The sequence below is a fragment of the Chrysochloris asiatica genome, unplaced genomic scaffold (genome assembly GCF_000296735.1).
Source record: "Chrysochloris asiatica unplaced genomic scaffold, ChrAsi1.0 scaffold00094, whole genome shotgun sequence".
Lineage (NCBI taxonomy): Eukaryota > Metazoa > Chordata > Mammalia > Afrosoricida > Chrysochloridae > Chrysochloris > Chrysochloris asiatica.
In genome coordinates, this window is record NW_006408612.1 from 6319176 (window position 1) to 6346655 (window position 27480).

The 27480-nt window shown below is 35.7% G+C and overlaps 1 protein-coding gene across 2 annotated transcripts in view; it reads right to left on the minus strand.

Annotated features, from left to right (window-relative positions):
• Positions 1 to 27480, minus strand: part of ATF2 (activating transcription factor 2) — a 116186-nt gene that overhangs the window by 69918 nt on the left and 18788 nt on the right. Inside the window, exons 1-5 of one of the 2 annotated variants that reach the window (XM_006866661.1) lie at positions 16452 to 16517; positions 8248 to 8274; position 7132; positions 4523 to 4641; positions 4258 to 4386 (exon numbers count right to left, since the gene is read on the minus strand). In XM_006866661.1, the coding sequence (XP_006866723.1) occupies positions 4258 to 4386; positions 4523 to 4641; position 7132; positions 8248 to 8274; positions 16452 to 16499 (324 nt within the window). In that variant the 5' untranslated portion in view covers positions 16500 to 16517. Of the gene's footprint in view, positions 1 to 4257; positions 4387 to 4522; positions 4642 to 7131; positions 7133 to 8177; positions 8275 to 16451; positions 16522 to 27480 lie in introns of those variants that run through there. The other variant, XM_006866660.1, reaches the window with a different exon arrangement.

The window sequence follows — 27480 nt, forward strand, 5'->3', positions numbered from 1 at the left end:
GGTATTTGAAATGAACAAATCATTGATTTTGCAGAATCTATCATGTGATCTCCAGAATCATTTCTATCAGTAAGGCTGTATTTTCCAATCACTGATCCTTCCTCTTTGCTCCTAACCTTTGCATTCCAATCACCAGTAATGATCAATACATCTTGACTGAATGTTTGATCAACTTTCAGATTGAAGAAGTTGGTAGAATTCTTCTATTTCATCCTCACTGGCTTTAGTGGTTGGTGTGTAAATCTGAGTAACAGTTGTATTAACTGGTCTTCCCTGTAGGTGCATGGATATTAGCCTATCACAGACAGCGTTGTACCTCATGACTGATGTGGATATGTTCTTTTTGACAATGAATGCAACACCATTCTTCTTCCATTTGTCATTCCCGGCACAGTAAACTATGTGGTTGTCAGATGCAAAATGGTCAATACCAGTCCATTTCAGCTAACTAATGCCTAAGATATCGATGCTTATGTATCCCATTTCATTTCTGACAATTTCTAATATACAAAAGCAGTTATTATTAAAGTGAGCTCTTTCTTAATTAAAGGAACACAATTAGTAAGTCTGCCAGAACTTCAGAAGTGGTCTTTTCCCTAGTTTATAAATTAAGAAGCAAAACTTTTAAGGGCTTTACCCACTACTCCTTAACTATTGTTGCGGTTAAGTGCTGTTGAGATGGTTCTGACTCATAGTGGCCTTGTGTAGGGTTTCTAAGGAGAGGCTGGTGAGTTTGAACCTTGCAGTCCAGTGCTTATCCTAAAGTGTCACAGCATGACTCCTTAACTAGTTAGTATTAAATGGAGTTTATTGTGTTCTTTGAATTGGCCTTTACTGGCCTGCTGCCATGATTATTAAAGTCTTTATTAAGCTACACAGTAAAAAAGAAGTCGTAATACTGGAACATCATTTATGCAACAACTGTGAGAATTTCTTAAATAAACTTAAGGACTAACAAAAAGAGACAACAATAAATCAAAAAATTTTCTGATTATAATAAGTGCTATGAAGTTATAAATGGTGCAATCACATAATAAGTGATTACACCACACTTATTACTTCATAACACTTACCATAATCTGAAATTTTCTTGTTTGTTTATTGTGGAGTCCTGGTGTGACACTATAGGATAAACACTCAACTGCAAGGTTGGTTTAAACCACCAGGTTGGGGTTCAAACTCACCAGCTGCTCCTCAGAAACCCTATACAGGGTTGCTATGAGTCGGAACCAATTTGATGGCACTTAACAATAACAATCGATACAGTGAAAGACTGGGAGTGAGATGGAGTTAGTTGCACAGTGAGATGAGGTAAGTGTCTTTGCAAAAGAGGTATTTGTGCTAATACTGAAAGGCTAAGGAGGAGCACATTCTAAGGAAAAGGAAGCAGCACCAAGTGAAAACCTTTGAGGAAGGAAAACCTTGGAATATTTGATGAACACATGAGAAAGTAGCATGAGATGAGGCTGGATAAATGAAGTCAGATAACAAAGAGAGGTTACAGTTAGGAGTTTGAAATATCATAAACTATACAAAGGCAAACAAAGGACTATAAAGAAGAATGATATGAGTTAATGTATTAAAAATGACAAGAAAAACAACTTATAGAAAACAGTCTGGAGATGGAAGCAAGAAATTCAGTGAGATAGTAATTGTTAATGTTTGTTGCTGCTGCTTCCAATTCATACTGACAGTGTATGGAGTTTTCAAGTAGCAGCTGGTTGGCTTGAACTGCCGATCTTGCAGTTAGCAGTCTAGTGGCTAACCTACACAGTGTCATACCAGTACTCTAATTGTTAATGGTCCAAATTAAAAATGATGATTTTGTTGTTGCTGTTGTTATGTGCTGTGGAGTCGGTTCCGAGTCATAGTGACCCTGTAACGAGGCTGTAAATCTTTACGGGAGCAGAAAGCCTCATCTTTCTCCCGCGGAACAGCATGATGATAGTTTGCACTAAACTGAAGACAGACAGAAGATGATATATTAGGATAGATTCTAGTTTCAAAGTAAAAGGAAAGAAGGAATTAATGAACAACTAGATAAATGAAGGAAAATTAGCTGACAGTAAAGAAAGAATCAGGACTCTGATTTAGGCATCCTAAATTCTAAATGTTTGGTAGACGTAGAAACAATGTCAAAAATGAAATTCAATATGAATACAGCAACTGGAGAGAGATCTGGGCTGATCCAAATTTGAGAATTATCAACATGTTGTTGTTAGCTGTCAGTGCATAGACCCAATTCATTGTGATCCCTTGCACAGAGGAACAAAAAGCTGCCTGGTTCTGTGCCATTTCCATGAGAGGTTGCAGAATGAACTGTCGTGATCCATAGAGTTCTCACTGGTAGATTTTTGGAAATACATCTCCAGACCTTTCTTCCTAGCCCATCTTAGTCTAGAAGCTCTACTGAAACCTGTTCAGTATCATAGCAACATTCAAGGCACCAATAACAGATATGGAGACTCTGTATAGGTTTTCCCAAGCTTTAAATCTTTGAGGGAACAACAAGGGAACAGAAGCCTCATCTTTCTTCGGTAGAGTGGCTGACAGGATCAAACCGCGATCCTTGGGCTTTATTCAGATTGTATTTAAAGTTATGGGTCTGGATCAGCTCACCTAAGAAGATAATAGAAAAAGAGAAGAAAAGGAGGCCCAGAATATATATATATTTACTACTTGGCATGACTATGATCTGTCCAAAGGAAAATAGGAATAAAGAAATAAAGGAGGAATTACAAGAGGTGAAAATAGCAATGAAAAACAGGTGAAGGGGCTGGAATGCTTTCTAGGTAAAAAGATATTTGTAACAAAAATATAACAGCAATTCTAATAACTGTGATAACATGGAAACAATCTTTATGTCCAACAAGAATATCAGAATTAAATAAATTAATATACATTTATTAAAATTATGACTTTAGAGAGTTCTAATGACACAGCAACATGTTATTAATGCTGAGTATCTAATGCAAAACATTTATTCTAAATAAAAAATTACTTTTCAGTCTTACTTTGAGCTCCAAATTCATTAATAAGGTTATAGTTTTAAAATAAAATCATTCCAAAATAAAGACTACCATACTTTCTCTTGTGTCTCACGTGTATTCCCAAATAAATGTGTTCATTCTATGAAGTACTCTTGCATTTTTAAAATTAAAAAACAGATTTTTTTCATTGAAAAAGGCAAATATGCCCTTCTATTTTAAAATATATTAATTACAAATGTTACCAGGTGTCTGCCAAGTTTCTATGTTCAGCTATACCACACGCCATCTTTTGTAGCATTAGCTTTTTATTTTTTTACAAATAAACATGAAAAAACACATTTCTTACATAGCACAATCATCAAAATTTGGACAACTCAGAAAATGAAAAGAATCTACTTCTACTAATAATTTTATATTTTATAAACATTTCTGTTTAATATGGTAATTCTATTTACCAAATATATATTCAAATAATACAGCTTTATATTAAAAGCTTCTGTTAGCAGCTGGCAGAGGAATGTATTCCAAGATGTAGTTTTCTTCTGTTCTTACCTGTCTACTCTTTCTCCCAGTCACTTTTAGATTAGGAAGGCTACAAAGTTTTAATATGCATAATGAATGGTTATTCATTACAAAACTATAATCCAGGCAGACAAGGAAATCAAGATATCAAGAACCCAGGAATGGCCCTAAACTATCTACAAAATGCTTGAACTCAGTAACTTCATTTTCTTAGTAGCTTTGCTGGTAACAAAGATCCATTGCTAAGAATAAATCATTATTTCTTTAATCTTTTAAAAACCTGTGAAGTTTTGTTCAATTTTTAGTTTAATTAATCTTTTGTTGTTTACAAGTAGCAAAAAAATAAAACTGAGAGAATTAGTCTACGTTTTATATAATCAAACCAAACCAAATCTGGTGCTGTCAAGTCAATGCCAACTTATAATGACTCTATAGAATGAAGAATATAACTGCTGCCCATAGGGATATCCTTTAAAATACCAGTTTTATCTCACATGACTGCCATTCTCCCCTGTAATTTTTCTGTGTGTAATAAAAAAGCTAACTGCAAAGGTAGTCTTCTTTCCCTGAACTTTCCATAAATATTCACAGGCTAACTTTTACATATATAACTATTACAAGATGGCACTGAATTGTATACAATTTATTAAACTAATATTCAATGTAGGTTTAAATATTAAACTTTACTTGGGAAACCAACTTTTCTCCCTTAGTTTGTATTTACCCATAAATACAACTTTCTAACCTTTTCATCACTGGTAGTGGACTCAGGGTGAGGTAAAGGACTATCCTGGTGAGTTGTTTCAACAACAGAAGGCTCCTCAATTTTGTTTCTTATGATGGGTGTGGCAAGTGGGGATAAATCTAGAGGCATCTAAAATGCAAATATTTAGAAAATGTTAGAAGTTTAGAAATAATTGATCAGTAGAGCTATAATATGAAAGCAAAAAGGTTACAAACAATCATTACTATTCTCTAAGAAATGCTCTCTTTTCCTGTTAGCAACCTACTTTTTTAATGTCATCTTCTGATGCTTTCTTGAATTCATTCTCAAATGGACTTGCCAACTCATTAAACAAACCCACTTCTTCACAGTTTTTCAAGAATCTTGTTGGTGTTGGGGTCTGATCTGAAATAAATCCCAAGTAATCACATAGGTTTAAATATCATATAGAACTCTAAAATATAGCTAGTAAATTAACAAATTAGCAGGAGTGGCTCAGTGTTGTTAATTTTCTCTTTGGAAAGACCTCTTCCTTTAAAGCAAACAAAATTTTGTTAAGTTTTTGTTGCAGTTTAAGATAAATTCTCCAACTTTATGAACCACAGAGTATGAAAGAAGTTCCCCTTGCTCCTTAATCCACTCTTTCTGAGTAGCGGGTACATACATCCTCTACTTCAGACTGACTATTATCATTTGCACCGTGATAAGAATCTTTTTAAATTCACACTATTAAAAACTATGATTGTTGAAAATACATGCCATTTTGAAGAAAACTAGGACAAGAGCATGTATGTTCTCCTTAAACTGGCCCTTCCAGTAGCTGTTCATAATCTATTATGAGAGTGTAAGATTATGTAAAACAATATTTAGTAGGTAGATCAAAATACTACAAGGAAGAAAAGGAAAGTTTAAAAAAGAGCTCTTACAATAAACAAAACTTTACTACTATCATTGAAGTTAGTTTTGAATTTTAATGTATTTTATAAAGTTGGTACAAGGGAGTACATCAGAGTCACATAACCACAGAATGTTCTAAGCTTAATTTTTAGACAGCAAAGGAATAATCAACTCTACTTTTTTACAACTTAAACAGATTAACTACACTGGAATACCCAATCATGTTATGCACATTAATACGAGTGCTGTGTGTACGGTGCACATGCATTAGCTCTAGGCAAATTTCCAACTATGCCTATGTTGAATGAAAAACAGCAAATTTATTAACTTTTTTCCTTTTAAGTCTCATTGACTTATGGCTGTTTATTCACACTGATCAAAGTTAGTAGTACATTCAAATTCTAGTCACTTTAAAAATATAATTTGGGACATCACTTTTACAGGTCATAGCAGGGGTTAAGATTAAGCTAAATAAAAGTACTCTAGTTGAATCCTGGTTTAAGATAAAATGCTCACAAAGTCTTTTGTTTGAGATTGAAACTTGCATATTTATGAATTACTGTGTCTGGCCAGTAGGCATTATTTACTATTTTATCTCTTCCCTTTCCACACATACACTACGGATAGGTTTGCTATATATAAATACTTTTAAGACTAAAATGACCCACTTGTCACACACATATTAGATATAATGCTGATTCAGGCATTATTAACATTATCAGGATTACTGAAGGGATTCTACTATGTCATCATTTTACTTGCTAGCCTATAATACCTCCCCTTTACCCCCCAAAATCTCCAAAACTGTATTACAGTAAGGGCCTAGTATATATGCATCAGCTTAAGTCCATCATGACTGAATTAGTGAACTGAATATAATTTGACTCTTCTGTTCATGCCCAGAGGTCCTGGTGGCACAATGGTTAAGCACTCAACTGAGATCCAAAAGGTCAGTGGTTCAAACCCACTAGCTGCTCCTCAAGAGGAAGATATGGCAGCTTGCTTCTATAAAGATTTACATTCCTTTACATCTTACGGGGTAGTTCTATTCTGTTCTACAGAGTTCCTATGAGTCAGAATTGACCACTGTAGCAAAGTTCACTAGAAGGTTCTTAACTTGTGATAAAAGGATGGAAAGTATTTAAAATAAAAATTTAAAAACATACCATATTTCTACACAAATAATGTAATGAAAAGATCTTGGGGAGAGGGCACAGTTGGCAAAACTGAAAAAATATGGCAGTTATTTTTATCAATGATTACTGGACCCAACGGGCTTGAGAAGAGAAGAGTCAATATAAACACATTTAACATGCAAACTGCTTATAGCTATTTATCATAAAATATGTATCACACACATCATGCATTCTACTTATATAGTAACACTACACTACTTACCTCAATATATATTATAAAACTTATGGTCAGGTGCAGTCTTTGGATTTTTTTTTTTTTTAATAGTATTAAATGTAATATGATAGGAAAGCAGTTTTTAGAAACCAATCTGAAAACACTTCTTGAGTTAACAAATACAGAGAGGAAGAAAAGCCTCTAAGGTAGGAAGTTTCCGAGAAACAAAGCCCTCCATGCCTAGGAGAGCACAGTTTCCAGGCTACTGTTTTACTTATTTGTCTGCTCCCTAGTTTATGTATTTATCAATTTTGGCAGGAGGGGATTGTAGCTCTAAACTTATCTTACGTGCAATATTTTAAAGAAATGCATATATCCTGCTCTTCTCTAGTTTCCTCTTACTTACATAACTTGAAGACATGTTTAAAGTTCTCCTATATTGTTTCTATATAAATTGTTTATGATAAATGATTAACTATATTATCTTATTTTTTATGACAAAAAATTTGATATTGAAAGTGTAAGAAGAACTATCTAATAATTGCCTTATCATCTTTCGTGTGGCACTGTGGGTTAATGCGCTGGATTGCAACGTTGGTTTGAATTGCAAGGTTGAATGTTCAAAGTAACCAGCTGCTCCTCTGAAACCCTACACAGGGTTGCTATGGGTTGGAACCAACTGGACAGCACATAACAATAGCAACAATCTCTCTAAATTATTGCATATGACAATTGATCTCTACCTTGGGTAATAATTTAAAAGTATTAACAGTATTCAGGCATAATAGTAAAACCTAAGAGGATAAGCACTGGGCTGTTAAACACAAGTCCAGAGGGTCAAACCCACCAGATGCTCCTCGGAAACTCTCTACAGGCTCCCTGAGTCGGAACCAACTCAACAGCACTTAACAGCAATAAGCTTTCAAAGAGAAAAGAAGAATTTAATATTCAATTTGACATTTATGATTTGTGAATCTGTGGTTTTGCCATTAAAAGGTTCATTTTTATCTTATTAATTTATAAAAAATATATATAAATGCAGTGAAAATAAACATAGATGTGTGTGAATATATTTTTTAGAAACCAAAAAGGGCAGCTAATACAGCATGGAAGGACAATAAACCAATGCATGAAATTTCACATATTGTGAAAGAGAAATGATCTGCTTAGGTTAACAGTATATGTTCAAAGGCTCAACATACAAAAAAGCAATGATTAATATAGGTCCCTTTTACTGAGAGGAGTTTATTAACATAAGTGTTCATCTGAAAAGACATATTAACAAAATTCTAAAGAACACAAGTGCTAAGTGCTCTATCCCCAATAGGAGGAGCTTGATCATTTTGTATCTTCACACAGCATTGTAAACCAGGCTCAAGACAGGGAAAAGAAACATGGACAAAATATTCCATCTGTTCAATTATTAGTTAAATGTAAACTTTGGAGATGGTATGAATGTTCCCAAAAACTGACATTGAAATCTATACTTGAAAACTACACAAAATAAGTGAAATGAATGGTTGATCATTAGGAAAAATGGAAATGTAATGGGTAAAATACATGTTGCCAACATTTACTGCAAATGAAGTCACTGGAATATCACCAGACTATATTATTTACAGAGAATACACAAATATTTGTGCACAATCCAGGTGAAATATGTACATAAGCTATTAATAAAAGCATATACTAACCAGCCACAATGACACTGTCATTACGTGCTGGACCAAATTTCAGTGTCATCTCATGTTTATGTTTATGGACAGCCAAATGATCCTCGTTGGTAAAACGCTGTGGCAAAAAGTTTTAAAATATAGTTAAGATTTTCAATTTGATCAAATTAAGTAAAATGATAAGGAAATTCATTTCCACAACATGTAAAACCACCATTAACAGTGAAATAGCAGCTTGTTAACTATAAAAGAATCTATTATTGTTAGTATAGATATACTAGATTTCAAATAACCATACAGAAACCCATTATTTAAGTAATACTAAATAGTTCATATAACTCATTGAGATCATTTGGGGAAAAATACCCTTAGGCAAACAAACTTTACATGAACTTCATTTAGATGCTAAAAATAGAGAATTTTCTGTCATAGCACATTAGAAATATATACAAATATGGTACTGTATTGACCTAGAACTTCAAAAGCTACTTACCACTTTTTAAATGAGAATTATAAGATATAATTCCTGGATAAATTAAGAAATAAATTGTGTTTTTTATGCTATCATATTAAAGTAATAATAATATCCAGTGATATAGCAATACAATAATAAAGCAGTTCATTTTAAACTAAAATTAAATTTAATCTTAATTAAATTTTATCTTAAAATATCCAGTGATTTTAATCACTTAGTTTTACCACAGTATTCATACATCATACAAAAATGAAGCAAAATAAAGCTCTCCATCACTGTTTTCTAGAGTTAACTTGGCTAGGTACTGCATGTCAAAGGCAACACTTAAAAGACTGCAATGTGAGAAATGTATTGCTTAAGTATCTCCTGAGGATATCTGAATACCAATACTTGTGAAAGAATATTTTACAACTGAAACTAGGGAGCACATTTACATTTTTTGCTCTTCTACAGCAATGATTTTTAAATGCTAACTTAGGAGGTCTAAACTCACTCTCTAGCTATTTATAAGTAGGGATGTTAGAACTACATATATATTTGAAATTGGTTCCCCTAAACAATACAATGGATTCCCCTTTCTTGTGGTCCCTCTCTAGCCAAACATATAGTGTAATTTTTAAACAATGTAAATTTTTCAGTATGGTTTTTCAACCTAATTTTTTTTTTTTTAATGGATGACATTGAATACCTATGTCTTCCCTTGAGTTCCTGAGTGGTATAAGCACTCAGTTGCTAACTGTAAGGTTTGAGGTTTGAAGCTATTTAGAAGTGTCTTGGAAGAAGTGCTTGGTAATGTACTTCAGAAAAATCCACCACTGAAAATGACACACATAAAGTTGCCAAACTGTGGATCGACTCGAAGACAACTGAAAAAGTCATCCTTAACCCAACCCACCAGCCCTCTATAACCTGTGGAAGTAAAACACTCTCATTTGTGGCCTATTAAGCTCTGCACAGCACCTTGATTTTAGCACCTATCACAATGATACGGATTTTCATACTTTTGTTGTTGTGAAGTGTCACTGAGTCAATTCCGACTCACAGTGACGCTGTATAGGGTTTCCGATACTTTATTTCTCCTATGGAGCAGCTGGCAAGCTTGAACAGTGGACCTTGTGGTTTGCAATCCAGTGCTTATTGTATGGAGCTGTTGCACTCCCCTTTCATACTTTTAGGAAATAATAATTAGTGTGGTGCTGTAAGATAAAGGAGTGGACCACAAGGCTGATTTGAACTGCAAGGTCAGAAGTTCAAATTCACCAGCTGCTCCTAGGAAACTCCATACAAGGTCACTATGAATCGGAGCCAATTTGACAGCACTTAACAATAACAATAACAACAACTATTCAATAAATGCTAGCTGAAAGAATGAGCTCCTTACAACAAAATAATTGCATCTTAAAGAACAGCCTAAGGGAAGAAAGAAAAAGTTACAGACTGTTCACGTAGGTGAATTTTAATTTAACTTGGCTATATAAGGAGCTCTGGTAGCGTAGTGGTTACGAATCGGGCTGCGAACCTTAAGGTCAGCGGTTCGAAACTACCAGCCGCTCCGCGGGAGAAAGATGAGGCTTTCTACTCCCGTAAAGATTTACACCCTCGGAAACCCTGTACTGGGTCGCTATGGGTCGGAACCGACTCGATGGCACTTAACAACAACAACATATTTTGCTTTATCATAGTAAGTATAGCATAGCACTAAGTCTTTAGAATACTGCACATAACAATTGCCTATCACTATATGAACCCTCTTCAAAACCAGCTTGTACTCCAAATTAAAGGAGAAAGTTAAGATGCGGCAGTACCTCAGTCCCTTATTTATTTCTTCACTCTTGAAACATTTACTGAGCACAAGTTACAGGCCCTAGGGCTACAATCCAGTTTTTCCCCACTCAAGTGTTATCTTCCTTTTGATTTATCATTACAACAATTTCTCCCAAATTCTGGAGAATCAGTAGCAATGGTTCTCTGACAGACTACGGAATAACAAACCTATTGTAGAATGAACATATCTGTCTCGTTTACAGACATATTTCATTGCTTTTTATTTTGTAGTATCAGTTTTAAATGACTTACAGCTACACTTAAATTATCTTAGAGCAAGATTCATTAAACATGTGTGGTGCTGCAGGTTAATATGCTGGACTGCAAGCAAGGTCAGCTTGAACCAAAAGGGAAGCGGTTCAAGCTCACCAGCTGCTCCTCAGAAACTCTATACAGGGTCACAATGAATTGGAACCAACCTGAAGGCACTTAACAAATACAAACAAGGACTAGCAATGTGGTTTCTCCATTGAAGACAATCATTAAACATTTGTGAATGAATGTTTTAGTAGCAGCCCCAGATTTTAAAAACTCCAAAATCAGCATAAATAATATGTAAGAACTTGAAAAGATTTCACATAGGAATTTTATCCTACCACTATTCTGTTTCAACTAGTTTGATCAAAAATATGAATTGGGCTTTACTGTACAACACATGCAAAATGGCACTAAACCTAATTCTAAGTGAAAAGAAGCAGTTAGAAAGACTCTAAAAATATTCAGCATCATGTAAGCTATTAAGAGGCAACATAAGGGGCACACATACAAAATCTCATGCAGGACCCACATATCAAACTTATCTAAATGCTAGTTATAAGGGATTACTGATCATACAGTGATATTATTATATACATGGATAGCAACACTTTCCAATGTGAAGGAAAAATTACTGTGAAACTGACATGTGATATAGATGAGTTTGACCTTGGCTACCATCTAAGAAAGTATATTTACTTTTAACAAGAATCTTAAAAGACACTGTCAAAAAGAAGTCACAAGGAAAATTTATATATATTGAAATGTATACTTTTCCCAATAAATACTTAGCTACTACATGATAAGGAAATTTTTTGTAGAATCTATTTGGAATGTTTTATCAGACAAATTAAAATGACTATTCTAAAAAGTTAAGTTTTGTAGAAAAACTATAATGACATTACTAGTCCACTGAATTCATATAATTTCTTCTAGGCAATTCAAAGCACAAGCCCAGTGTAAAATGCTAACAGATGTGCACAAAAACATAACCAGACTATGAGCATACAGTTACACAGATACAACTAGTACACTGTATACTTCCTTCACTAGTTGAAGGACTCTGTGTTAATTAACGTCTATGGAAGTTACTGATCTGTGCAAATACTCACACCTCTTCATTAAATTTTAAATTCAATATAAGCTGAATGTTTAGAACCTTTGTAAAACTCTCCTCTGTCTGAATCTGAGGCAATAGGTAAAATAAGACTGATAAAACAACAACAATTATTAAAACTAAATAAGGGACACATGGATTTATCATACTTCTTTCTCTACTCTTATAGTCTGATACTTTCCATTAAAAAAACAAACAAAAAAAAACTAAGCTCATAAATATATTATAATACTTTTAAAATAAAAGCCCATTCAAAGACAACTGAAGATTTGCACAAAAACATAAACCAGAAATTATTCTACAGTGTTTCCCAAATACTTTTTTCACAATGAACCACAGGTTTATATGGTATACAGTGGTATGCAAGGGGTCTTCAAAAAGTTTGTGAGAAAATTACATTATGATTTAATCCCATTTTTCATGAACTTTTTGAAGGCCCCTCATATAAAACATAGAGTCCTGATGGAGCTCTAGGATAAGCACTGAACTGTTAAGTAAAAGCTCAGTGGTTCAAATTCACCAGTCACTCTTTGGAAACCCTATACTCAGACGGTTGCTATGAGTTGGAATCAACTTCATGGCACTTAACAACAACATTTAAAACATTGTGTTATGAACTGAATTGTGTCCCCCCAAATTATGTGTTGAAATTCTAACCCATGTATCTACAAACATAACACTACCTGGAAATAGGGGTTTCTTTCGTATGTCAATGAGTAAGCACTTAATAGTTCAGAGTTATAAAAGAAGATATACTAGATACAGAGGCAAAGACGTGGACAGATGTCATATAAAGTTAAACACACACAACAGCTGCATCTACAAGCCCAGGAACTCCAAGGATTGCAGGCTCCTGGAAACTGAAAAAGGAATTCTGGTAATATAGTATAGTAAATGTTGGGTTCCTAATTCATGGTTGGCAGTTTGAACTCACTAGTCACTCTGCTCCTGTAAAGATTACGGTCTGAAAAACCCAAAGTGAGCAGCAGTTCTACTTTGTCCTATGTTGTTGATGTTGTTAAGTGCTGTCGAGTCAGTTCTGACTCACAGCGACCCTGCATAGGGTTTCCGATGAGTGGCTGGTGAGCTTGAACCACCGACTTCGCAGTTCAAACTGACCTTGCAGTTCAATGCATTAACCCACAGTGCCACACCAGAACTCCACTTTGTCCTACAGGGTTGCTATATTTTGGAATTGACTCAGTGGTAGTGGGTAGAAAATGAAAAGTCAGCAGTTTGAACCAACCAATTGCTCCTCGGGAGAAAGACCTAATAATCTGCTCCTGTAAACAACAGTCTTGAAAACAGGGTTTCTAACTGGTTCTTCCAGGATCATTCATGGCTGAGGAAGTGAAACCAGAATAGACCTAAGATTTTTAAATTGGGGTGAACCCAAAATGTAAAAATAACAGGTTAAAATCCTGCTAGAAACTTAATCTCCCTCTTATAAAACATGAATAGCATACATGTTGCATACCATCTAAATCTCCTGCCCACTGGATTCTGAGCAGAATTGGGAACAGTGGTGTCCTGTTCAAAGGGGTCTTTGCGTGTCATTCTCCACAGTCCTGCCAATAGTACAATCTCATGCATCAGGCTCCAATAAGGGCTCACTATGCCTCCTCCCACTCTCCCATTCCAGGGTTATCATTCACTTTGGATCCATTTTTTGGTTTCATTTCTTCAACCATGACTAAATTAGTTCAAACTGCTTTGAGGTCCTGCTTGGAAACCCTAAGGGGCAGTTCTGTCACATAGGGTTGCTGAGAGTCAGAATCTACTCAGCTGCATCCAACAAAGAGCAACAGTAGAAACTCAAACAGACAAAAAAGGACCGACCCCTAGAGCCATGACTTGAATTCAGACTTCTAGCCTGAACTGTAAGAATATAAATTTCTGTTCTTTAAGGCATCCACTAGTGACACTTATGTTACAGCACCAGGTAACTGAAGACATACGCCATAAACACAGAAAAGCATATACATATAATAAAAACACATCTCAAAAACCAATTATTTACACTACTCTCTTAGAGTTACTCTTTTAGTTTACCTTAACAAATGCTAGCTGATATTCACTGAATTGATTCACAACTCAGTAATGGTCATGACATGACCTGCTATTTGAAAAACATTGTCAGGACATTTGTAAAACTAATTATGGGATAAAAATTCAGTTAAAAAAACAAAATTATTTTCTTTTAAAAGAAAAAAATGTATAGTATTAATAACTTCTGGAGTCCTGCTGTGCTGCTGCGGGTTAGTGTGCTGGACTGCAAGGTCAGCTTGAACCACAAGGTCAGCGATTTAAACTCACCAGTCACTCCTGGGAAACTCTATGCAGGGTTGCTACGGGTTGGAACAAACTCAACAGCACTTAACAACAATATGGTCATCAAGTCAGTGTGGTGCTTGCATAAAAGTTGAAAGACCAATGAATGGAAAATAACAGACAGTATAGCAATAGCCCAACATGTATAAATCATTTGAATTCAGTCTGGTAAAGAAACCAAGCCAATTTAATGGGGAAAGAAAAATCTTTTCAACATATGATGTAAGATATCTGAAAAAGCATATTGAAAAAAAAAAAAAAAAAACCCAAGAGCTTCACCCTTACCTCATAATATACACAAAAATTAATCCAAGATGGAATACAGAGGAAAACAAAGTAGAATTATCTTCGTGTCTTAAAGATAGGCAAAAGTTTTTAGACAAGCCACAGAAAGTAATAAAAGAGCTAAGAAATACATAGAGCTTTGTTAACTTTAAAAACATTTACTCATCCAAATACATTATGAAAAGTAATAAGGAAACCACAGGCTAAAAGAAAATTTTTATAAAATGTATCTAGCAAAGGCCTGGTATTCAGGATTTATAAAGAGCTTTTATACCTCAATAATTAGAAGACAAAACAACCAATTTTTTTAAATGGGCAAAAGATTTTAGGCACTCACAAAAGAAAGTACAAAAGTTCAATAAGCACACAGCGTTAATCGTTTCATTTGTCATCAAGGAAATGCAAATTAAAACCACAATGAGATACCAATGCACACACATCAAAGTGGCGAAAATAAAATAAATAAGTAAAAAACCAAATGCTGTCAAGGAAATGGCACAATAGCACCTTTCATCTACTACGGGAGGGGCTGTAAAGATAGTAAGTTGCCTCTCTTTGCCAGAAGGAAGATAGTCAAATTCCCCCAAATTAAGTATATATCTATCATATGATCTAGGCATTGCACTTGTAGGTATCTACCAAAGAGATAATAAAGTATGTACCCATAAAAGATTTGTACACAAAAGCTTACAGCAGCTTTATTGGTAACAACTAAAAAAACGGAAGCAGACCACTTATAAACAAGTGAACCAATAAATTGTAAAATAATGAAATACTATTCAGCAATGAAAAGAAGTTAAGTATTGATCATAAAACAGCATGGAGAAATCTCTAATTATATAGTGTGAAGCAGCCAGACAAAATTTCAAACAATATAATTCTATTATATAAAATTTTAAGAAATGTAAACAGTAAAATTTACATTTATGTAAATGTTAATTTTAATTTTAGGAAATGTATAGTGGTAGAAGGCAGATCAGTGGTTGCCTGAGGGGAGGTTAAAGAGGATATTTTGGTGTTCTGGATATGTTCCATTTCTTGATTGTGGTGATGATTTGATGATTTTATGTATGTATGTGTGTGTGTGTGTGTGTGTATATATATATATATATATATATATATATATATATAGAGAGAGAGAGAGAGAGAGAGAGAGAGAGAGAGAGAGAATGAGAATCTTGGTGTGGTGCTGTGCGTTAATTTGCCAGACTACAAAGCCACTTGAACTGCAAGGTTGGCGGTTCAAGCTCACCAGCTGCTCCTCGGAAACCCTATACAGGGTCCCTATGGGTCGGAAACGACTCAACGGCACTTCACAACAACATATATATATATATATATATATATATGTATGTATGTATATGTCAAAAGTTACCACACTGTATGCTATAAATTATCTACTGTTCACTATATATCAATTATATCTCAATTTAAAATATCAACAAAAAATAATGAAACACCTTAATACTTACTTATGACTTATACTCTGTAAATTTAGTACTTTGTCATTTTGTTACACCTTACCAACTTTTAAAAATTCTCCCTTACTGTCTATGGTTATTTTAGGAGTAGAATAATTATAATAGCAATATATTAATAATGGTCAGTTAAAAAAACACTAAAATATTTTTTGAAACTGCTTCCAAGCATGCTCTGTATTAAAGATGTTAGATTTAAAAGCATTAATACATTAGTGATACTGCCAGAGGTATATATCAGTTAATTTCATATGGTCAGTAAACAAAATTATTTTCATATAAGATAATGTATATTTCACTTCCAATTAGGCAGTTCATCAATAATTTTCCACCAACAATGGTGAAATCAGTGTACATTTAAACCTCGGACTTCTTTCTGTCTAGGCACCTTTGTATTGTAAGACTTAACTCCTCTGTTCCTCCATTTTACAAAAAGGTTGAGGGAAATCTTTTAGTGAGAACATAATCTGTCATAAGTGCTTTAATAAATATGAAATATACAAAAGTATGCAAAGTAATTTATATATTACCTGGCCACATCCAGGGGCAGTGCATAGAAAGGGTTTGTCATCACTCATATTCCACAGGTCCTTGTATTGCCTATAATACAATATTAAGAGATATTTTATAATAAAGGATAACTTAAAACGTAAAGCCCATGATTTAATTTTCACTAAGCTCATCATTTTTTGTATTTGAGAGCTGAAAAACAAATTACTGACATTTTGTAGTCTTATCTTCCATCCTCTTATATAGAGAGTAGTCAATACATTCAACACAGATTTTTCACTATAGAAGAAACATTAGGAATCCTATCAGGCTAAACCTTCTTGCTCAATGGGCTAAAAGTCTGAAGTGGCTTTAAAAAGTTTTTGAAAAAATGTAATGACAAGCTACGTAATAAAATTTTTCACAAACTTTTTGAGGCCCACTCTCATTTATAGTGAATAAACTGCATTCATTAAAAAATATTAAATGAGCAAATAATCTACAGTCTTTAAAGGACTGTATCATATAACTACGGAAATAAACTGTGGTAGTAAAGTTACTATCTCCAGGCCTAACCCCTCTCTTTAAGTTCTAGTCTAATATTATTAACTAATGACTAAACATTTGTATCTGGATCTAGCACCAAAACATCAACATATCTAAACATCAACATAGGCAAATACTTACATCCCCAAACTTATTCCTTTTCTTATGTGTGAAACACTATAGATCACTCCAAGGGAAATATGAAAATAAGAGAGAAACAGATTCCGGTCTCAGGGGATCACTCCGTAAAGTAGAGGATATATGATAGTGTTAACATAGCAAATTCTGATCTCTAGGTTTCCAGTTGCTTGCTGGAAATAGTCAATCTATAGCAAATGACTCTGCTTCTGCAATACTGCAATCAACTGACTTCTCCAGGGTAACACCCACTGCTTCATTAATTCCCATCTACATTATCAATTATCTCAGCTAAACTACCGTAGTGAGTTCTTTTCTGCCTTTCTTCCTCCTTCCTCTCCCCTCTAATTAGCCCCTTTATTATCCAATCTGTCTATAACAAACACATTAAGTTGTCTCTCTAATATGCATTCTTGCTGTCTTCCCGGTAAGAGATCCTCAACTTTATTCACAGAAGCATGTCCAGTCTCAGGCAAAGGCACATGCTTTTCTTATCATATAGTTGAAGGTAACCCATGGGAGAGTTCTTGTCATTAAGACAAGCAGAAGTCATCTGTGGGGATTTCTGGGAAAACTTCTCATTTATCTGAAAGAAGTTAAGATGAAGTTGGTGCCATTCACCTCTTTTTCTTGCTTTAAATGCTGATGAGTTGACTGGAGCTGTGGTACCCTATCTTATCAGGAGGTGATAAGCATGGGATGAAGCCAAAAGAATCTTAATGAAGCTACCTTTAGCACCATCAATAGTCTACATATGAATTCTGTGAGAAATATAAACCTGCTTGTTTAAGCTAATGCTTGTTCAATCACAAAATCCTATTAAAGTATTCCTAACTAAACTATAGTCCAGTACAGTGTCACTATGTCAGCCCCCTTAAACATGGCTTCTATTATAACACCAGCAGTGTACTGAACTACTTCATGTATTCCTAGTCATAGTCTTTGTAACTAGCAGCAAGCTTTTTTTTTCTAAGGGATCTGGGTAAGAGAAGGTGGGTAAAATTCTGATAGGATTATATGATTTAGGTAAGAGTGTTAACATGATTGTGAAAATTTGGAACTCTATACTGGTATAAAATAAGCCATCTCAGAGGCAGGAATGGGATCTCACTATCATCAAAGGAGAAGAGGCAGGAGTGGAGTGCTTCTTTTTGATTCAAAGATCCCTTATACACTGAACTTTGGTGATCCAGGGACAGAAAGCAATGACACCAAAGGAAGAGCAGAGGAGCAATAGCAACAGAACTTAAGAGCAATAGCATGAGACAGAGTAGTTGGTTTCCCAACCCATGAAATGAATGTCTTCCAGCAGGAACTTGCCTGAAATGTTTTTTAGGGGAAACTAGGTTTGCTCACCCATAGAGTTAGAACTGAGTGCCTTCAGGCTGAAGCTTATGGTGGAATGATGTGTTCTGTGGGTATTTATTTGTTGTTAAGTGCTATAGAATCGGTTCAGATCCATTGCGACCCTATATGTAGGGTTTCCGAGGAGCAGTTGGTGAGCTTGAACTGTCAACCTTGCAGTTCAAACCGACTTTGCAGTCTAGTGCAACAACCCACAGCACCACACTAGGACTCCTTGGGCATTTATTATTGTTGTTAAGTGCCATCGAGTCGATTCCGACCCACATCAACCCTGTATAGGGTTTCCAAGACGCAGCAGGTGAGCTTGAACCACCAATTTTGCAGTTCAAACGACTCTGCAGTCTGATGCATTAGCCCACAGTGCCACACCAGGACTCCGGCCCTAAAAGAGCTTTTTAATACTGGCCAGGCAGAGAAAGGCCTGGCTATGGGCATGGATGAGGAGAGGCTATACTGACTGGAATAATCAGGCCCAGAGCATTACTGACCCTGCAAAGTAACCTATCAACTTCCCTAATAAACCCCGTAACTGAGGATGACTGTCTTTGAGTTCTGTGCGGCCTTTGCAATGAATGAGTAAACCAAGATACGAAGTACAGAAGGTTGTGAGAGGATGCTTTGGTGCTCATTGTTTTTCTTCTAACATCCAACTGCTAAAAATTTTAAGAAGGTCCCTATTGTGTTTAGAAAAGACTCATCTGTCAGCTTGTCATACTGTGGTGGCTTGTGTGATGCTGTGATGCTAGACGCTAAGACACAAGTATTTTAAATACTAGCAGGGTCAACCATGGTAGACAGGTTTTGGCAGAGCTTCCAAACGAAAACAACAACAACAACGAAGACAACCAGCTAATATCACTATTAACCAAATTTACACACCAATCACTAAAGCCAATGATGATGAAATTGATGAATTCTACCAACTTCTTCAGTCTAAAATTGATCAAACATGGAATCAAGATGTATTGATAATTACTGGTGATTGAAATGCAAAGGCTGGAAACAAACAGGAAGGATCAGTAGTTGGAAAATATGGCCTTGGTGATAGAAATGATGCTGGAAATCACATGCTAGAACTTTATTAAGACCAATGATTATTTCATTGCAAATGCCTTTTTAAAACAACATAAAAGGCAACAATACACATGGACCTCATCAGATGGAATACACAGGAATCAAATGACAACATCTTAAAGAACAGACGGTGCAAAAAGTTAGTATCACCAGCCAAAACAAAGCTAGCGGCAGACTAGCTTGACTTGCTCATATGCAAGTTAAGGTTGAAGCTGGAGAAAATTAAAAGAAGTCCATGAGAGCCCAAATTTGATCTTGATTATTTCCCACCTAAATTTAGAGACTATCTTCAGAATAGATTTGATGCATTAGACACTAATGAGCAAAAGTTGGAAATACTGTGGATAACATCAGGAGCATCATATAGGAAGTAAAAGGTCATTACAAAGACAGGAAAGAAAAGAAAACACCAAAATGGATTATCAGAAGAAACGCTGAAATTTGCTCCTAGTGTAGAGATGCTTAAGTGAATGGGAAGAATAAGGAGGTAAAGAGCTGAACAGAAAACTTCAAAGGGCATCTAAAGCCAAGTATTATAATGAAAGGCGAAAAGGCCTTGAGTTAGAAAACCAAAAGGAAAGAATACACTCAGCATCTCTCAAGTTGAAAGAACTCAAGAAAAAATTCAATCCTTGAAATACTGAAGGATTCTATGGGCAAAATATTGAATGATGCCGAAATCATCAAAGGAAGATAGAAAGTATACACAGAATCACTCTACCAAAAAGAGATGGTGGATGATCAACCATTTCAAGAGGTAACATATGATTAAGAACCAATGGTACTTAGAAAGCCAAGCTTCACTGAAGGATGAAAAAAAAGTTCTAGGGACTGACAGAATACAAACTGAAATCTTACAACAAACTGATACATCATTAAGGGTGCCCATTTTTATACTTCTTTATTTCTGTGCTTTTGTTCTAACTCATCCCTCCAAGTTGCACAACGCTCCTTTTCCAAATTCTACGAATCTTTTAAGTCTGAGCTTAAAAGGTACCTCTTCAAAGAGTCCTTTCCTGATGATTCTAACTACATTCTGCTTCAATTTCTAGATCAGAATGCTACTATTAACACTTTTCCTAGTTGCAATTACTTCTATTTATATTATCTGCTTGATATAATCACTCTTAAATCTAATCCAACCTCATTTTATGAGAAAACTACAGCCCAAGTCACATCCTTTGTTAGTGGTATAGTTGAGACCAGAGTCCAAATTCAAAGCTTTTACTAGTTATTTTATGCTGTGTTCTCCTAATTCATTAAAAACTTTGTCAGAGGTTTGATATGCTTTTTTTTAATTCATTAATTAATTTTTTATATGCTTGATTTTTAAGGAGCCCATGATGGTTCAAAGCAGTCAATGCTTTTATGTTTTAAGCATGTACATAATAATCATTAAGAACATAAAGGCTTTTTCAGGAAGTCATAATTAACTGTCAAATTTGAGAAATATGCACACAATTTTTTTTCTTTCTCTGCTATTGTATCAAATAGGCTATAGATAACCCATTTATTTGTGGTACAAAGATGTAAACTTGGAGAAATTGATCTAAGGAGGTATTGCTACTTTTACTTTTGCTTTGCTTACCAAATAAAGATTCACTTATATGAATTTAGGATAAAATACATGCTACTACTCTGCCTCAGAATAATTAGCTATATAGGATGATCCCAGAGAAAATTACTTTCTTAAAACTATAAGGTTCTTTTAAAATTATACCTTGAAGAACAAACCCTAAAACATATAATAAAACTTGGTATTATGATTTCTAAATCCCCAAACGTAACTTCAAATGAGAATAATACAATAACTATATTAACTTTTCCCATTAGTTCTAAAAAGATCATCCCCGTAGTAATAAAAAGGTTTTAGCTGCACAAAATCTTGAAAGACTCTAATGGGTACTGTTCAGTAATTATACCTTCAAATGGTTAAGTTAACTAATTATAGGAGAGGGCTTCAAAAAATTCCATTATCTTTTCATTTCACTTTTCCCATGAATCTTCTGAAGCCCTCTTGTAAAGTATAATTTCAACTGGATGAAAGTATCAATTTAAAATTTGGGAAGTGCTAGAATATGTGGGCTTCATGTTTTTGGGCAGAAGTTTTCAGTATTTCTAATGCATTTTCAATTAAATATTCATAGATAAAATTATACCTTAAAACACATAAAAATAAATCAATTACTGGATCATACATCTAAATGTGAAAGATAAAAGTAATTGTTTCTAAAAGAAAAAAATAGGAACAATTTTTATGACTGGGATATACAAAATTTTCTTAAATAGGATACAAAAGATAATGTGCATAGAAAAAAAAAACTGATAGAACATATTTTACTCCACATTGTACATTTGTTGTTATTAAGTGCTGTCGCGTTGATTCCAATTCATAGAGACCCTGTATAGGGTTTCCAAGGAGCCACTGGAGAGTTTGAACCACTGACCTTACAGTCCAGTGCTTATCCTACACCAGGACTTTACTGTATATTTAACTCTATGTAAATTATACCTCAATAAAATGTAAAATAGTGAAGATCAAATAATGCATCTAACCAAATACTGAAAAATAAGAGAACATTAAGAGAACAACTGTGTAGGTATCTTCACCCAAATACAGTGTTCCAGGAAACACTCAGACTTTTTGATTTAAGCACAAAAACTACAGAAAAGGATGTCTTCTGGGGCACTATAGGATATGCACTGAATTGCTAATTATAAGGTAGGTGGTTCCAATCTACCAGTGGCTCCTCAGGAACCCCATACAGAGTTGCTATAAGTTGGAACCAACTCAATGTCACTTAACAACTACAGAAAGACAAAAGAATGAATATGTGTATCTAAAACTCTGTGAACTTTACAGAACTCTAAGTAGAGGTGAACTACGGGATTCAAATAAAGGGACATACAGCACACCAGTACGGAATTCTTTGATAGACAAGTCATACAACCCAAAAGTGAAAAAAAAAATTCTGCTCATATCTGATAATTTTTTTTTTTTTTAAAGCATTTGCCCTGCATTCATCACTTTTGACTTAAACTGTATTTCAGGTATCCAAACAGCTAGTATGTGGCACTGTAGGGAAAGAAATGGACTGCTAACAGCAAGGTCAGTGGTTCAAACCCACCAACCACTACTTGGAAACCCTATATAGAGTGGCTATGAATTGAAACCATCTCCAGGCACTTAATAACAACAAACAGTCCATAGACAAAAAGTTCTACCTAGAATTTCAATTAAGTACAGAAAGAAAGAAGTAAAAAATCACCAATTTAACACACAGTGAAATAACGGATCCAGGCCACTATCATTATAGTCTGATAAAACCATTAGGAGAAAAGGTTATCAGGAACTGAACAATGGCTGAATCAGGCTAATATCTGAACTAACAGGCAAGTCTTAAATTAATATTACTAAAGGAGTCTTCCACCATCATCTCATTTTGTCATCCTGTGGGGACCTGCATGATGCTGTGATGCTGGAAGCTATGCTACCGGTACTTTAATACTAGCAGTGTTAACCATGGAGGACAGGCTTCAGCTGAGCATCCCAACAAAGACTAAGAAAAAGGAGAGGCTGACTACTTCTGGATGTTTAGCCACTTAATACCTTAAGAGTAGCAGTGGAACACTGTCAGATAATAGTACTGCAAGGTGAAAACATTATGAGTAACACCAGAATATTATCAGGCTAATGCACTGGAATGCAACGTCAGTTTGAACCTCAAGGTTGTCAGTTCAAGACCAGCTGTTCCTCGGAAACCCTATACAGTGTCGTTACGAGTTAGAACTGACTCAGCAGCACTTAACAAAAACAACATCAGGTATCGTGCCAGAAGATGAGCCCCTCAGGTTGGAAGGCACTCAAAGGACAACTAGGAAAGAGCTGTCTTCTCAAAGTAGAGTGGACCATGATGACACAAAAGGAATAAAGCTTTCAGGACCTTCGTTTGCTGATGCGGAACAACCAGAAATGAGCAAAAACAAGTGTAAATATCCATTAATAATCAGAACACTGAATGTACGAAGTATGAGTCTAAAAAAATTGGAAGTGGTCAAAAATGAAATGAAATGCATAAAGATCAATATATTGGGCATTGGTGAGCCGAAACGAACTGGTCATTTTGTACCTGGCAATTATATGGTCTACTGCATAGTGGTTATGAATTGGGCTGAGAGCCTTAAGGTCAGCAGTTTGAAACTACCCGCTGTTCCGCAGGAGAAAGATGAGGCTTTCTGGTCCCGTAAAGATTTACAGCCTTGGAAACCCTGTACAGGGTTGCTAAGAGGCGGAACCAACTCCACGGCACAGAATCACTACCACCACCACCACTAAGCCAGAAACAGCAAATCCAAAAGAAATGGCAGAGAACATTTCAAGATTTATCTTAAAGTACAACATAGTCTCTGACAGGATAATATTCATACGCCTACAAGGAAAATCTATTGGAAACAAAGAAAGGGCCAAAATATGGCCTTGGTAATAGAAATAATGCTGGAGATTGCATGATAGAATTCTGCAGGATCACCGACTGAAGTCATTGAAAATACTTTTTAAACAACATAAATATCTGGACCTTACCAGATGGAATACACAGAAATCAAATTGACTACATCTGTGGGAAGAGACAGTACAAAAGTTCAAAATCATCAGCCAAAACAAGGCCAGGGCAGATTGGAACAGACCATCAATTATTCATATGCAAGTTCAAGCAGAAGCTGAAGAAAATGAAAACAAGCCCATAAAAGTAAAAATATGATCATGAAAATATCCCATCTGAATTTAGAGACTATCTCAAGAACAAATTTGATGCATTAGACACTAATGGCCAAAAATCAGAAGAGCTGTGGGATAATATCATGGACGTTATACAGGAAGAAATCAAAAGGTCATTAAAAGAACAAGGAAGGCAGACAAGAGTAAAATGGATGTCAAAAGACTCTGAAACTTGTTTTCCAGCACAGAAATGCTAAAACAAATGGAAGAAACGAGGAAGTCAAAGAAATGAACAAATTTCAAAGGGAAGCTTGAGAAGACAAAGTCAAGTATTATAATGAAATGTGCAAAGACCTGAAGTTAGGAAAACAAAAGCAAAGAATACACTCAGCGTTTTTCAAGCTCAAAGAACTGAAGGAAAAACTCAAGCCTCAACCTGCAATATTAAAGGATTCCAGGGGCAAAATGAACCCTGCTGGGACTCTGCAGGATAAGCACTGGACTGTTAACTGCAATGTTGCCAGTTCAAATCCACCAGCAACTCTCAGAAACCCTAAAAAGGGTCGCTATGAGTCAGAACCAAGTTGACAGCACACCGCAACAACAATATGGGCAAAATACTGAATGATGGCAGAAAGCATACACTGAGTCACTCTACCAAAAAGAAATGGTTGCTGTTCAACCACTTCACAGGAAGCCTATGATCAAGAACCAATGGTACTGAAGGAAGAAGACCATGCTGCTGAATGTATTGGCAAAATACAATGTTCCAGGAATTGATTTGTTGTTGTTGTTGTTAGGTGCCATTGAGTCGGTACCGACACATAGCAACCTTATGCACAGCAGAACGAAACACTGCCCGATTCTGGGCCAACCTCACTACTGTTGCTATGCTTGAGTCCATCGATGCTGCCACTTGGCCAATCAATCGCGTTGGGGTCTTCCTCTTTTTCTCTGACCCTCCACCTTACAAAACATGATATCCTTCTCCAGTGACTGGTCCCTCCTGACAATATGTCCAAAGTATGAAAAATGAAGTTTGGCCATCTTGGCCTCTAAGGAGCACTTTGGCTGCACTTCTTCCAAAATGGATCTGTTGTTTCTTTTTGCAGCCCATGGCATTTTCAATATTCTCCTCAAACACCATAACTCAAAGGCATCAATTCTACTGTCTTCCTTATCCACTGTCCAGCTTTCATATGCATACGAGGTTATTGAAAACACCATGGGTTGGGTAAGGTGCACCTTAGTCCTCAAGCTGACATCTTTCCTGTTAGTTCCAATTTCCCTAGAGTCATACTTTGTACATTCCATGTTCTAATTATTAATGGATGTTACAGCTCTTTCTCTTCATTTTGAATTGTGTCCCATCAGTAAATGAAGGTCCCGCAGGCTTTTCTCCCACTGGCTTTACTCCATTCACATCATCATGGTCAACTCTACTTTGAGGAGTCAGTTCTTCCACAGTCATATTTGGAGTGCCTTCCAACCTGAGGGGCTCATTATTTGGCATTATATCTGACAGTGTTTTGCTGTTATTCATAAGGTATTCAGTGACTAAATGTTCGGAGTAAAGTTTTAATAAATGTAATAGAGAAACGGCTCCAACCATACATTGACAGAGAACTTCCAGAGGTTCAAGTCAGATACAGAAGAGGATGTGGAACAAGGGATACCATTGCTGATGTCTGACAGATCTTGGCTGAAAGCTGAGAATACCAGAAAGATGTTTACCTGTGCTTTATTGACTACGCAAAGGATTTTCAATTGTGTGGATCATGACAAGCTATAGACAACATTGCAAAGTATGAATATTCTGGAACACTTAATTGTGGTCATGAAGAATCTGTACATAGACCAAGAGGCAACTGTTCGAACAGAATATGGGAACACTGAATGGTTTAAAATTAAGGTGGGTGAAAGAAAGGTATTCTTCCACCATACTTATTCAACATGTATGCTGAGCAAATAATCTGAGAAGTTGGGTTATATGAAGAAAAACGTGGCATCAGGATTGGCAAAAGACTCATTAACACAACCTGCGATATACAGATGATACAACCTTGCTTGCTGAAAGTGAAGAGGACTTAAAATACTTACTGATGAAGATAAAAGACCACAGTATTCTATGTATGTTGCATCTCAATGTAAAGAAAACAGAAACTGGCCCAATAAACAACATTCTTATCAATGGAAAAAAGAATGAAGTTGTCAAGGACTTCATTCTTCTTGGATCAACTATCAATACTCAAGGAAGCAGAAGTCAAGAATCAAATGACGTATTACAGTAGGCAACTCTGCTGCACAAGACCTTTTTAAAAGTGTTGAAGAACAAAGCTGTCAAACTGGACAACTAATGTGCACCTGACCCAAGCCATGATATTTTCAATAACCTCATATGCATGCGAAAGCTAGACAGTGAGTAAGGAAGACTGTAGAAAAATTGATGCCTTTGTGTTATGGTGTTGGAGGAGAATACTGAAAGTACCATGGGTTTCCAAAAGAACCAACAGATCTGTGTTGGAAGAAGTACAGCCAGAGTGCTCCTTGGAGGCCAGGATGGCCAAATTTTGTCTCTCATACTTGGGACATATTGTCAGGAGGGACCTCTCACTGGAGAAGGATATCTTGTTTGGTAGGGTGGAGGGTCAGAGAAAAAGAGGTAGACCCCCAAAACCCCAAGTACCAATACTGAGATGGATTGGTAAAGTGGCAGCATCAATGGGCTCAAGCATGGCAACAATTGTGAGGTTGGCCCAGTACTGGGCAGTGTTTCTTCTGTCGTGCATTGGGATGCTATGAGTCTGTACCAACTCGATGGCACCTAATAACAACAACTATAGACAAAGAAGCTATGGTAGCATATTGGTTGTGAGTCGGGCTGCTAATCTCAAGGTCAGCAGTCTGAAACTTTCATCTGTTCCACAGAAGATGAGACTTTCTGCTCCCGTAAAGATTTCCACCCTTGGAAACCCTACACAGGGTTTCTAGGAATCGTATCCAACTCCATGGTACACCACCAAAACCACCACCACTATAGAACAAAAGCAATTTGAGAAATGCTAGTGAACATAGGAGGTTTTCTAAAGGAGGACTTTTCAGAGACTTTAACATGCTCAAATGAAATGCCTAGAACATCAAGAATATAGCATTTTTTTGGAGAACAAACAAGATGGCGGATTGGGTGGACGTATAGCAGAGAGTTCCGCCAACAACAACACAGAATACCC